At 37.1% G+C, this 10,797-nt stretch overlaps 1 protein-coding gene across 1 annotated transcript; it reads right to left on the bottom strand.

Moving 5' to 3' along the window:
* Positions 1 to 1,007: 1,007 nt before the first annotated feature.
* LOC106316150 (probable protein phosphatase 2C 42) lies at positions 1,008 to 3,149 on the bottom strand. Its single transcript, XM_013754028.1, has 4 exons — positions 2,665 to 3,149; positions 2,138 to 2,505; positions 1,833 to 2,069; positions 1,008 to 1,434 (listed from the first exon to the last, which is right to left on the bottom strand). Exons 1-4 carry the CDS (start codon positions 2,972 to 2,974, stop codon positions 1,213 to 1,215), a joined length of 1,137 nt encoding a protein of 378 aa, XP_013609482.1. The 5' UTR covers positions 2,975 to 3,149; the 3' UTR covers positions 1,008 to 1,212.
* Positions 3,150 to 10,797: the final 7,648 nt, after the last annotated feature.

A 10,797-nucleotide genomic window follows, 5' to 3' on the forward strand; every position in this document is an offset into this window, starting at 1 on the left:
TCTGAGGATCCTACTTTATTTTTGTATTGGTATTGTGGTTTTTGAATTAAATTGGCGATTTGAATCTAAAGATAGAAAAAGATGATGAATATGCACTGGGCTCTGAGTTGTTGATTTGACAGTCAACTTCTTTTTGATGGATAATGCAGCCTAGAAAGCTTAATCTGATTCTTCTATCTATGTTTTCATAGTTCTCTTAAAATCTATATTCAGTTGTTGCATCTTGTCTGAAATCTTTATCTGTGTGGTTGTAGATACTTATCAGCCGAACCTTTCAAGCCGTATGCGTAAACTTCAGTTCTGACTTCAGAAGCGACTTGCTTTGTTGACCATTGCCATAATGAGTCCTTGTATGAAATGCGAAGAAACAAATTATTCTAAAGGAAAAAGTTTTAGTTATTAAGTTTTAGTTATTTCCTTATTCAAAATTATGTCTATTTTGCAGCTGGGAAATTTTTCCTTAAATATTAATTTCTCAAATTGTTATGAAGGTGCATATTATTGAACAAGAACAATAAATTTCCCGCCATTTTTGAGAAAAATGTTTGTGGCTATGTCTTAAATATTTCTATTTTGTAGACGTATTCAATGTATAGCCCAATAAACTTGCACATTAATCAAACAAACCATTTCATGAATAATTCTTTTGCAAGACATTTTAAAAGGTTATATTAATGAGTATGCTTGCGTTAATAGCATTTTACATCCCTCGCAGTTTTCATTAGTAAATTATACAGCTCCATTAAGAACGATAAGCAGATATGCCCATGCCACATATAAAGAGGCCTGCTATATTAGTAAATTGTACAGCTCCATTGTAATTTACATTCACCGGCCTGCTACACGAAGTTACATCTGGTGAAAAAATAATATATCAATTTTACAGACTTACTGCCTCATGCTCGTCAGGTGAGATAAACAAACATATAAGAAAAACGACACGCAGTTTTTGAGGAACAGCAAGACGGAATGAACTGAAAACAAGAAAAGTAGTAGTCTAGTAGACATCAGAAGAGAACTATGCAGACTTGAAAGTAAACCAGAGTCAAACATAACCGCTTAATACAACACAACTCATTACGCACCATGCCGTTTCCATATTTTGATTGTTGCCCAGTGTTTTTTATTACCTTCTAGGCAGAAGTGATCATATAACCAAGTAAGAAGATGAAAATAAAACATTTGTAAAATGTTTTTCGTAAATTATGTTTTTCAGTGTTCAAGAGCACTCCGGACCGAGAGTGCCGAGTCTTGAGTCGTGTTCATGTGCCCTCTCGCGATGAGGTCATGGTTCAAGAACACTACTATAACCGTGATGTCATCATGAAAATGGCGTCTCACTTTCTTGTCAATCTTCCTTAGATCTGAATATCTCATCTCTCTTTTCCTCGCTGCCTCTTGAAGAGCCGCTTTTATCAGTCTCTTAGCGCTTCCCTGAAGACAAAGAGAGACAACACAACAAGACACAGTCCAACAAATCAACTTATATCCTGAACACAAGGAGTCACAGTCCAACAAATCATATTATATCCAGAACACAAGTAGACACAGTCTAAGAAATAAATTGTATATCCAGAACACAAGGAGACACAGTCTAACAAATTAATTTTAATATCCAGAACACAAAGAGACACAGTCCAACAAATCAACTCTATATCCAGAGACTTGTAATTATTGGGAGACTAATGACTCAGCTCCTATCTGAAACCTATCCAGCCCAGAACCTCAAACCAGATGCAATCAAGAAACATTAAAGTTCGGCTCCTCAACAATATAACTCTAAGAGCAAACTACATTTTGTTTGAGAGAGAGAAGTTACAATAGAAACTTACAGCGCGAGGGTGGCTATGAACAATCTCAACTGCTTTTTCATTACTCAAATGCTCCCAAAGACCATCAGACGCAAAGATGAGGAACGAGTCGTTAGGGTGCAGAGGATGAGAGAGTATGGTGGGGGTTGCAGACATCAAAGGTCTCTTCATTGGCTCTGCAATCCTGAACTTCTGAGCGATCGGTTCCCTGTTAAACTCCGGCCGTTTCATGTACATATCTCCTATAGATCTCGAAACCTAACAATGAACCACTAGCAAATATAAATTCACCGCCCAGGAATTAGATGGAAAGCTCAAGTACTGACCTGGATGATGCCCTTAACTCTCCAAACACCATGCCGAAACACAACAATCTGCGGATCATCAGGATGCAAGTCCTTGAGCTCCCAACGGATATCCTCATTGTTAGCATTGTGCTCACTCGACAGCTGGATCGCAGAGAGCCCACCACAGTTACTTTTCTTCCCGAGAACAACGCGTGAATCTCCGAGACTCGCCACGAAGAGAGTACTCTGATAAATCACTCCAACCAAACAACAAGTCCCAACTGTAGCCAAATTAGGCATCGTACTCCAGAGCTCAGAGACAATAGAAGCAAAACCCTCTTCTGTCGCGTGAAAGGCTCTCTCAATAGTCTCCCTCGTAACAACCCCTTGCGTCTCCGCTGATATCTCTGCATAACCATAAAGCCTAAGCAATTCAAACATAAGAGAGATTCAAAAGTGAAAGAAACCTAACTTTGCCTAGATTCAAAGTCAAAGAACCTAACTTTGCTCAAACCCTAAAACAGAGTAAAAAAGTTCAAAGAACCTAACTTTGATGACCTACGAACCTCGAAAACGGTTGAAGAGATTGTCACAGACGTAGCGAGCAGCTTCGGGGCCGCCGTGACCGTCGTAGACACCGACGAAAGTCCCGAAGTTACCAGACTCGATCTGGCTCTGATCCTCGAGGACCTGATTCGCCTGAATCACGGCCATGGAGAATTCTCCGCCGCGGTACTTGCCGAGATCGCGGAACCAGAGCAGCCCGTCTTTCCCTTCGCCGCCGCCGCCACCGCCCGATCCGGACTCTGAGCTATCGAAGGTTTGCCCGAACGGCTTGAAACAGAGAGACAACAGATTCATCAATGAACCTGACATTCAACATCTCTCGGAAACACACCCCCCCCCACGCGCGAATCTCTCTCTCTCTCTCTCGGTCACTGATCCTTTAGGGTAAGGAGCGGGCTTTGGGGATGAACGACGACGAAAATGGGTATAGATCGGGGGAGAGGAGAGAGGAGAGAGAGAGAGAACCCTAGGTCTCTTAATGGAAGGGAAGATGCGTAGGATAATATGTTTGGCGTAGGATAAGGACTTTAAAAGGCGTAGGTTAGTAGTGGACGGACGTGTCTTGTCCGGTTGCAGAGGAACATAGAAATTCTCCCTTGTAATTTTTTGTCTGATGAAGAGAGCGATCTTCCTTAGCTGTCTCGACATTTTATTTAATCTTACACTATTACAATTGTTGGCTCAAAAAAGAAATCACTGTTAGCCAAATCAATATCATAAAGTTTGAATAGTGAATTTGAATAAGTTCGGTATCATGTTTTCATTTAAATATTTTTTATTATAAAATTGGCAAATATGTTATTGTCATACCAATTTTATTACTAGTAACACTATTTTTTATAAAAAAATATCAGTTACTTGTGTTTTTGATATTTTTTTAGCATTATCTTCATTTCAGCTTATTATGCAGCTGCTTTGCTTATTACTGCTAAAACCTTAATAGTTGAAATAGTTGGAAAAAAATTATATGCAATGTGTTATAGTAGCTAGCTATAAGATTAGTCTTTTGTCCATAAATATGATCCTTCAAACGATACATCCATACATTCCGAGATCTTTCACTTCCACTACTGGATAAGTGCTTTCCCACGCGGGGCCTAGCTTTCCCCAACCATCGGTGTGTGTTAACTCAAGATGTTGGGCTATGTCCAAGTCTACTACTAGACTGTGAATGAGATGGTTGTGCACTATCCTTGTAAATTTCTTTTAGCGTATATACTGTATTGCAAACTCATCTCAATGCATATAGCACAATCCATGTCAATGAAAAAAAATTATATATAGTACAAAGCAGATATCTATTAAAATGTTTTTACATCTCTCTGTAGCAATAGTAATTAGTGATTAGATGGTCAATGAAAAAGGGAGCGTGCAGGTGATTCTTAGAGCATGTTTATTGGAGGTTCTTAGGTTGGAGTTTTTAGCGGAATATAAAAAATCTTCTCTTAACTTTTAACTAAAAAATTTAAGAACCAGTTCTTAAATATCAAACCCTCCAATAAACATGCTCTTACGATCTATACTTATTCTCCACTTATAATGAACAATTCTTTTTTTTGTAACAGCTGATTTATTTCTTTAGACCATTATAGTAAGGTTTATGTAAGAAAAAAAAATGAACGTAGTATAAAAACTCACTGTAATTGACACATACGTACAGTTAGCCACCTATATAATCTTTTTTCTTAAACGTAATCTTTTGTTATTTCTTTGTAGAAACATTTGTTTAATTGTTTTGTTATTAAGTAAAAAGAGTTATGCGCGACTTAGGAAGAAGACACCATCAAAGCCTAAAATCAGCCAAAGGGGTGGTTAGCAATCGCATGTCATCTTTCCTTTCTTCTGTCTTTGAATGCAACAAAGGCGCATACAAGATTCCGAGAAGGATTGTGAATGGTGGACCGACTTCTGATCTCTTTGACAAGAAAAAGTCCGTTACCGATATTTTACTATTTTCTCTCCTCTATTTTTTCCTTTTGACGTCTTGGCCTATGATCTGTTTTGTTCTATGCATTGTATCGGATGTATTTGTATTGAACTTTGGTTTAGTCATTCTATTATCCTAGAGGGAAAAAGAAAAGAAAAGTGAGAGATGGAAATAGAATTTAAACATCATCTCATGGCTGGAAGGGGTACTGATTGGAAGAGGTTTATTCGCTGAGAACTTAGGCTCAGGGCCGGCTCAACGGTGTCCAGGGCCATGGGGCAAAAAAAAAATTTTAATTTCTAAACTATTATTTTTCTTTAAAAAATCTGATAAATATATGTTTTTTTCAACCATAAGTATTTTTAAAAATAAATCTATGGAAATAAAAAAAAAACTTTCATATAAAAAAATTTGGGCCCCTTTTCTTATTTTTAATATAAAATACATGTATTTTTTTAAAAATCGGGTCCTTATCTATTAAGAAATAGGGGGGCAACAAATTAGGCCCGAGGCGGTCGCACCGCTCGCCCCCGTATCTAACCCGGCCCTGCTTAGGCTGGGTAGTGGGTAATGGCAGTTCAATCAAAGTATGGTACAACCCATGGCTGAGTCTTTCTCAGCAAGAAGGCCCGATGGATCCGGCCCCGGAAGCAGCATTGCATCTAACAGTATCTGATATATTCCAACATGACTCGAACGAATGGGATGAAGAGAAGATCAGAGCCTTATTCCCGCAACTGGAAGCAAAAATCAAAGCGCTGAAACCAAGCTTATCGGGGGGCCCTGATAAGAGAGTGTGGTTAGGAACAACAACTGGGGAATACTCAGCTAAGTCTGGATACAGAACCACAATAAAGATTAAAGCAGCGGATGTTATAGTCCAAGAAGATACCCAACAGCTAGATTGGTTCAAAAAGCGTTTGGAAGTTGCATACATCACCTAAAATCAAATTGTTCCTATGGAAAACTTTTCAAAATACTCTCCCGGTTGGGGAATTGCTTGCTATCAGAAACATCAACATCAATATCCGATGCAAACGATGTGGTACATTAGAATCTATAGATCATCTTTTCCTTCACTGTCCCTACGCTCGTAACGTATGGAAAGCGACCCCGGTGATTTGAGAGATGTATGACTGAGTCTATAGATTTGAGAGATGTATGGCTGAGTCTATAGATTTGAGAGATGTATGGCTAAGTCTATTTAACAAAACTGAATGTGTTTCCCTCCTACGGGATTAGCAGAGGGACAGCTAGCTCCATGGATCTTATGGCAACTCTGGCTATCAAGGAACACTCTCTGTTTTAACAACAAGATTATAACTGAGGAGGAAGTGATTACCAAAGCTCTGAGAATGGCTAAGGAATGGAGTGGATGTCAAGAGAAGAAAGCTAAACCGCAGCAAAGGACTCCAACCCGCACAAAAGCCCCGACAGGGTGTGCCCTATTGCGAACAGACGCGACTTGGAGAGCACCTAGTCAAATGGCAGGATTAGGATGGAGCATCAAGCTGGGATCGAAAGTTATCTCAGGATCCTCTGCAGCGGATGCTGTTGGATCGGCCCTTATAGCTAAAGGAATGGCGATGCGTAAAGCAATCTCAGAAAGCAAGACATTGGGACTGAAGAAAATGGTGTGTGAATCAGACTCTTCCCAGCTTATTAGAGCCCTTAAAGGAGTTGAAGTCCCACTGGAATTATATGGAATCATTTTCGGCATTGTTGATCTCTCATTTCACTTTGAGTTTATTTCCTTTAATTGGATTCCTAGAGATAAGAACTTTGCTGCTGATCTTTTGGCAAAACAGGGTCTTGTAGATGGTGAAGTCTTTATGACTATCACCTAACTCTTTCCTTTGCATTAATATAAGTTGTGTTTCAAAAAAATAATAATAGAATTTAAACGTTTCTAAGTTCTAACATCAAGAACTCCAGGAAGAGCAAAGATAAAACATGCTTAATCTTGCAAGTTCCATTTTTTTTTGTATTTCTCCACTCTCATTTTGTGCATCCAAACTCTGTAGTCATCAAAATAATGCAACTCTTTCTCACAACTAAAGTGCAAGATCGGGTCTATCTAGAGCCAGTGGACAGGCCCACAAGAGACTAGCCGATTGGACATCGGCTCGTCGGATATCCCGGGTTATAAAAAACTAAAATGCAAGACAATGATGTTCGTCAAACAGTGTCTAGCAAAAAGATCAATTTTTCTTCTGTTATTTAGCTTAAATGATATTTATTAAATTAGTTGAAAGATATATTTTATTATTATTATTATTCTGTTTTCGATAGTAAGAGTTATACATAGTGATATTACATGGGTTTGTTAAAAATTCCAGGGATAACAAATATCAAACATTTTATTGTATTTGTTAAGTTTGCATGGTCCCTTTTTGCTTATCCTCCATTCGCATTGTGTGCATCCAAACTTTTCAAATTCTCTGTCTCTCTTTTGGTTGTAGATATCAAAAAAATGCAACTCATAATTCCAACTAAAGCTACACAAAAATAACGTACGACCAAATATATCAGGTTTAAAGCTAAAGGATCCTGATCCACCTGGTGCCAAACTCTTGTATCCAAGATCATCATCCCCCGATTTACAATGCTATCCTAGAGATAAACCACCTTCAAGATCATTATGTATCACCACGGTCGTCGTTCTCTGGGCTTGAGATATAGATGCACTTATGAACATAGTCACCATGAAGATAACTATGAGTTGTATTAGAGAATCCATTTTTTCTTTTGTTTCTCTTTGTTTGATTTTTTATAATATTTCTACAGTTTATATGTTCTTATATATCGATTTATGAGCATTTAGCCATTTTGATAAGGGTATGGTCAAAAGTCAAAATGCCTAAAAAGGTCAGTTAAAAATTCAAGCAATGAGAAATTATGATATTCCTTTTTTGTCAATAACTATTCTATTCCTAGAGCAACTTTATGGGATTAAATCAAACACTCTGAGTTGACTAGCACGGTCAACCATATTTAAAGTTTATTCAAGAGGTTTGATTTGGTAGAACAAACTAGAGTAATTTTTATCATAATGAAAAACCAGCTGGTTTTGTAGATAAGACTAAACAGTCCCCTCGAGCCTGAATCAATAAATTAAATAACTTCTTCATGGAGTTTGGGTTTGTTAGCAGTGTTAAGGACTCCTTTATATTCATTTATTTGCATGATGATAACATCATCATAATTCGTCTATATGTAGACGATATAGCCATCACTGGAAACAGCTCCGTTACTCTTATCAAGCCTCTCAAAGAGCTGAACTTCAAATTAAGAATAAAAGACTTTGGGAAACTGTATTATTTTGTCGGGATTCAAGCAAACATTTTTATGATCACGGTATGTTTCTCTCTGAAGAGCAATATTCTGTTGATCTTCTCACAGTTGCATGCATGGAAAATTGTTCACCGGTCTCAATTCCTCTACCACTGCAACTGAACAATGTTCCGGATCAAAATATCTCTTTCTCGAATCCTCATTACTTCAGAATTTTGGCTAGAAAGTTACAATACCTCACATTAAGTAACAGACATTCAGTTCGCGGTGAACTACTGTAGGAACCTTATTTTACTACCATAGGATAACTGATGTTTGTAAAATATAATAAGAACAAAAATTAAAATTACAATACCGAAACAAACGAATAAAGAAGAATTGAAGAGTCGCGATGGTTAATCTCTTTCCTTAAATCTTTAAACGCCCCGTAGTGTGACGGTTTCATAGCGCTCAGATTCCAAAGATACAACTGCAGCATTGAATCTATTTACCATCATTGAAAAACAGAATCTATCTAACCTAATTTTGTTTTGTACTCTCAGACTCAAAATAAAAATACTAGCATAACTATTCTGAGTGGGAGAATTGTTTCTTGATTGTATGAATGTGTGTTCTAGAGAATATGAGTTGCTTCCCTTTTATAATCAACAAAAAGGGTCCAACACTAAGTCATAAGTGGAGCATTGAATCACGTCAAATGTCATAAAGAATATTGATTCCTTTGGACCATTTTCATAACGTTAACAGTCAAGAAAAGATATTGTAAATTTGACTAAATCAAACACCAATAACATTTTTTTAATGGGTTATATTTTATACAAAAACAAACATATAAAATTTTCATGAATAAGATTTAAGTATAAATCCACATTCAAACCCAAATATTCATTGTGAGACATTTGCTAAGTTTTATACTTAGCCAAATCTAAAGTTTTATAAATTATAAAACACTCGCATTGGATCTCCATTTCTCATTCACAACAACTCTGATTTTGACAAGTAGTTAAACTACTTTATAGTGTCCACAGTTATTCCGACGAACGTCTTCGTCCGAAATCTTACCGAAAATGGTCTAAAACCATTTCGTCAAAAACCGAGTTCCAACAACTACATGTGCCAAAAAAATGCACTCTCCATCAATTTCTGATCTCACCAGCCTCAAACGAATACTTTGATACGTAAAAGGTATTGTGTCAATGGGGATTTCAACTCTTGATGATACAGGCTGTACTATTCGAGCCTACAGTGACAGCAAATGGACAGTATGTACAACTACAAGACATTATACATTAGGGTTTTACACATTCCTTGCCAAAACCTGATCTCGTGGTTGTCGAAAAAGAAACCAACTGTATCAAAAAATTCCTCCGAGGCAGAGTATATGCCATTGTCTGAAACAGCATTAGAATTGGCTTGGATAAGTTTGCTTCTCAAGAAATCTTGGAATCTCTCTTCATGTTACACCCGAGCTCTTTGGAGACAATCTCTCTTCTATATACTTGACGGCAAACCATGAATTCCATAAAAGAATCAAACACTTTGAAATGGATTATCACTATGTCCGTGAAAGAGTGGCCTTAAGTTCATTGGTGGTGAAACACATTTCGTCTCAGATTCAGTTAGCTGATATTTTTACAAAATCACTCACCACGGCTCTCTTCTGAAATCTTCGTTTCAAACTAGTCGTGGACATTCCTCCTACACATAGTTTGAGAGGAGTATTAACTCAAGCAACACGGTTCAGACAAAGACTCAAAACGACTCAGTTTCAGAAAGGAAAGTGACTCAGCCCAAGTCAATTCAAGCCCACTCTCGTTCAGTCTAAGACAAATCAGAAATCCTTTCCAACGGATACAATACTCAACGACAAAAACAGAGAAAGAAAAGAGAAAAGAAGAGGAAAGCAAATAACGACTTCAAGTACGAAACCCTTGGATCATTAGAAGAAAAAGGTTGATGACATATGGAAGTGTAGCTAGGATCTTAGCACTTAATATATATAAAAATGTAACAAGACATCGTAAAACCTTAAGAAGCAAGAAATAGAAATTGCACTTAATATATATAAGAATTCTTCAATTTTCAAATTTTGCTTCACCAGTGAAATTTAAACACGAGGTATGTTGTTTCAACTTTTTCTCTCTTGAACATTACTAAAGAAAGACAATAAGAGATTTAAAAAAAAAAGTAATCTACAAATTCTGATTCTCCTAAGAAGAATCAAAATGATATGATTAACCGGTTTTCTAGTTAGAAGTCTGTACAATTGATGTATGTTGAAGTTCTGAACTTATTCAAACACGCGTAGAGTAAATGGTATATGGTATCGAAGATGAACTACAAATATGGCTTAACCATCAACAGGAAATAACTTGAGATCTAATTTATTGTCAACTAAATATATATAGTAGTGTTATAAAAGTAATGGAAAAGTCTATCTTTATTCATAACATAGAGATTTTTTTATATAGGAGATTACACCGTCATAGATAAATGGAAATATTACAAATCATAATCACTTGATTATGAGCCATCCACAATCTGGTTCATAACACTCCTCCTTGGATGCCATAACCATTTAGAGCTTGTAATGTGCTTTAATGTTGCATCACTAAAATCTTACCAGAAAAAACCCAATTGGGACAAAACCATGGTGAAGGAAAAAGAGTATAACACACATTACTCCCCCTGATTTGGACATTACTGAAGGTCCCTTGGACCTCTCCAATTTTCTGCAATCCGTGGGTGATGAAGATCTTGGGCAGAATATGCTTCGTCCTCGAACATGATAGTTGGTTCTTCTTTACCATCGGCCATGCCACAATCTGATCGAACATATTGAGTCATCGACCTCAAATACACACACGAAATCTTGGATGATGTTGCTGTGATATGCGTGTACCACCATGTG

Source organism: Brassica oleracea, chromosome C1, assembly GCF_000695525.1.
Source record: "Brassica oleracea var. oleracea cultivar TO1000 chromosome C1, BOL, whole genome shotgun sequence".
Taxonomy (NCBI): Eukaryota; Viridiplantae; Streptophyta; class Magnoliopsida; order Brassicales; family Brassicaceae; genus Brassica; species Brassica oleracea.

Coding starts and splice junctions, on each gene's coding strand:
- LOC106316150 (XM_013754028.1), bottom strand. CDS start 2,974: ATGTCAGGTTCATTGATGAATCTGTTGTCTCTCTGTTTCAAGCCGTTC. Junction 2,506..2,664: donor TCTCTTCAACCGTTTTCGAG/GTTCGTAGGTCA, acceptor ATGGTTATGCAG/AGATATCAGCGGAGACGCAA. Junction 2,070..2,137: donor GAGTTAAGGGCATCATCCAG/GTCAGTACTTGA, acceptor GTTCATTGTTAG/GTTTCGAGATCTATAGGAGA.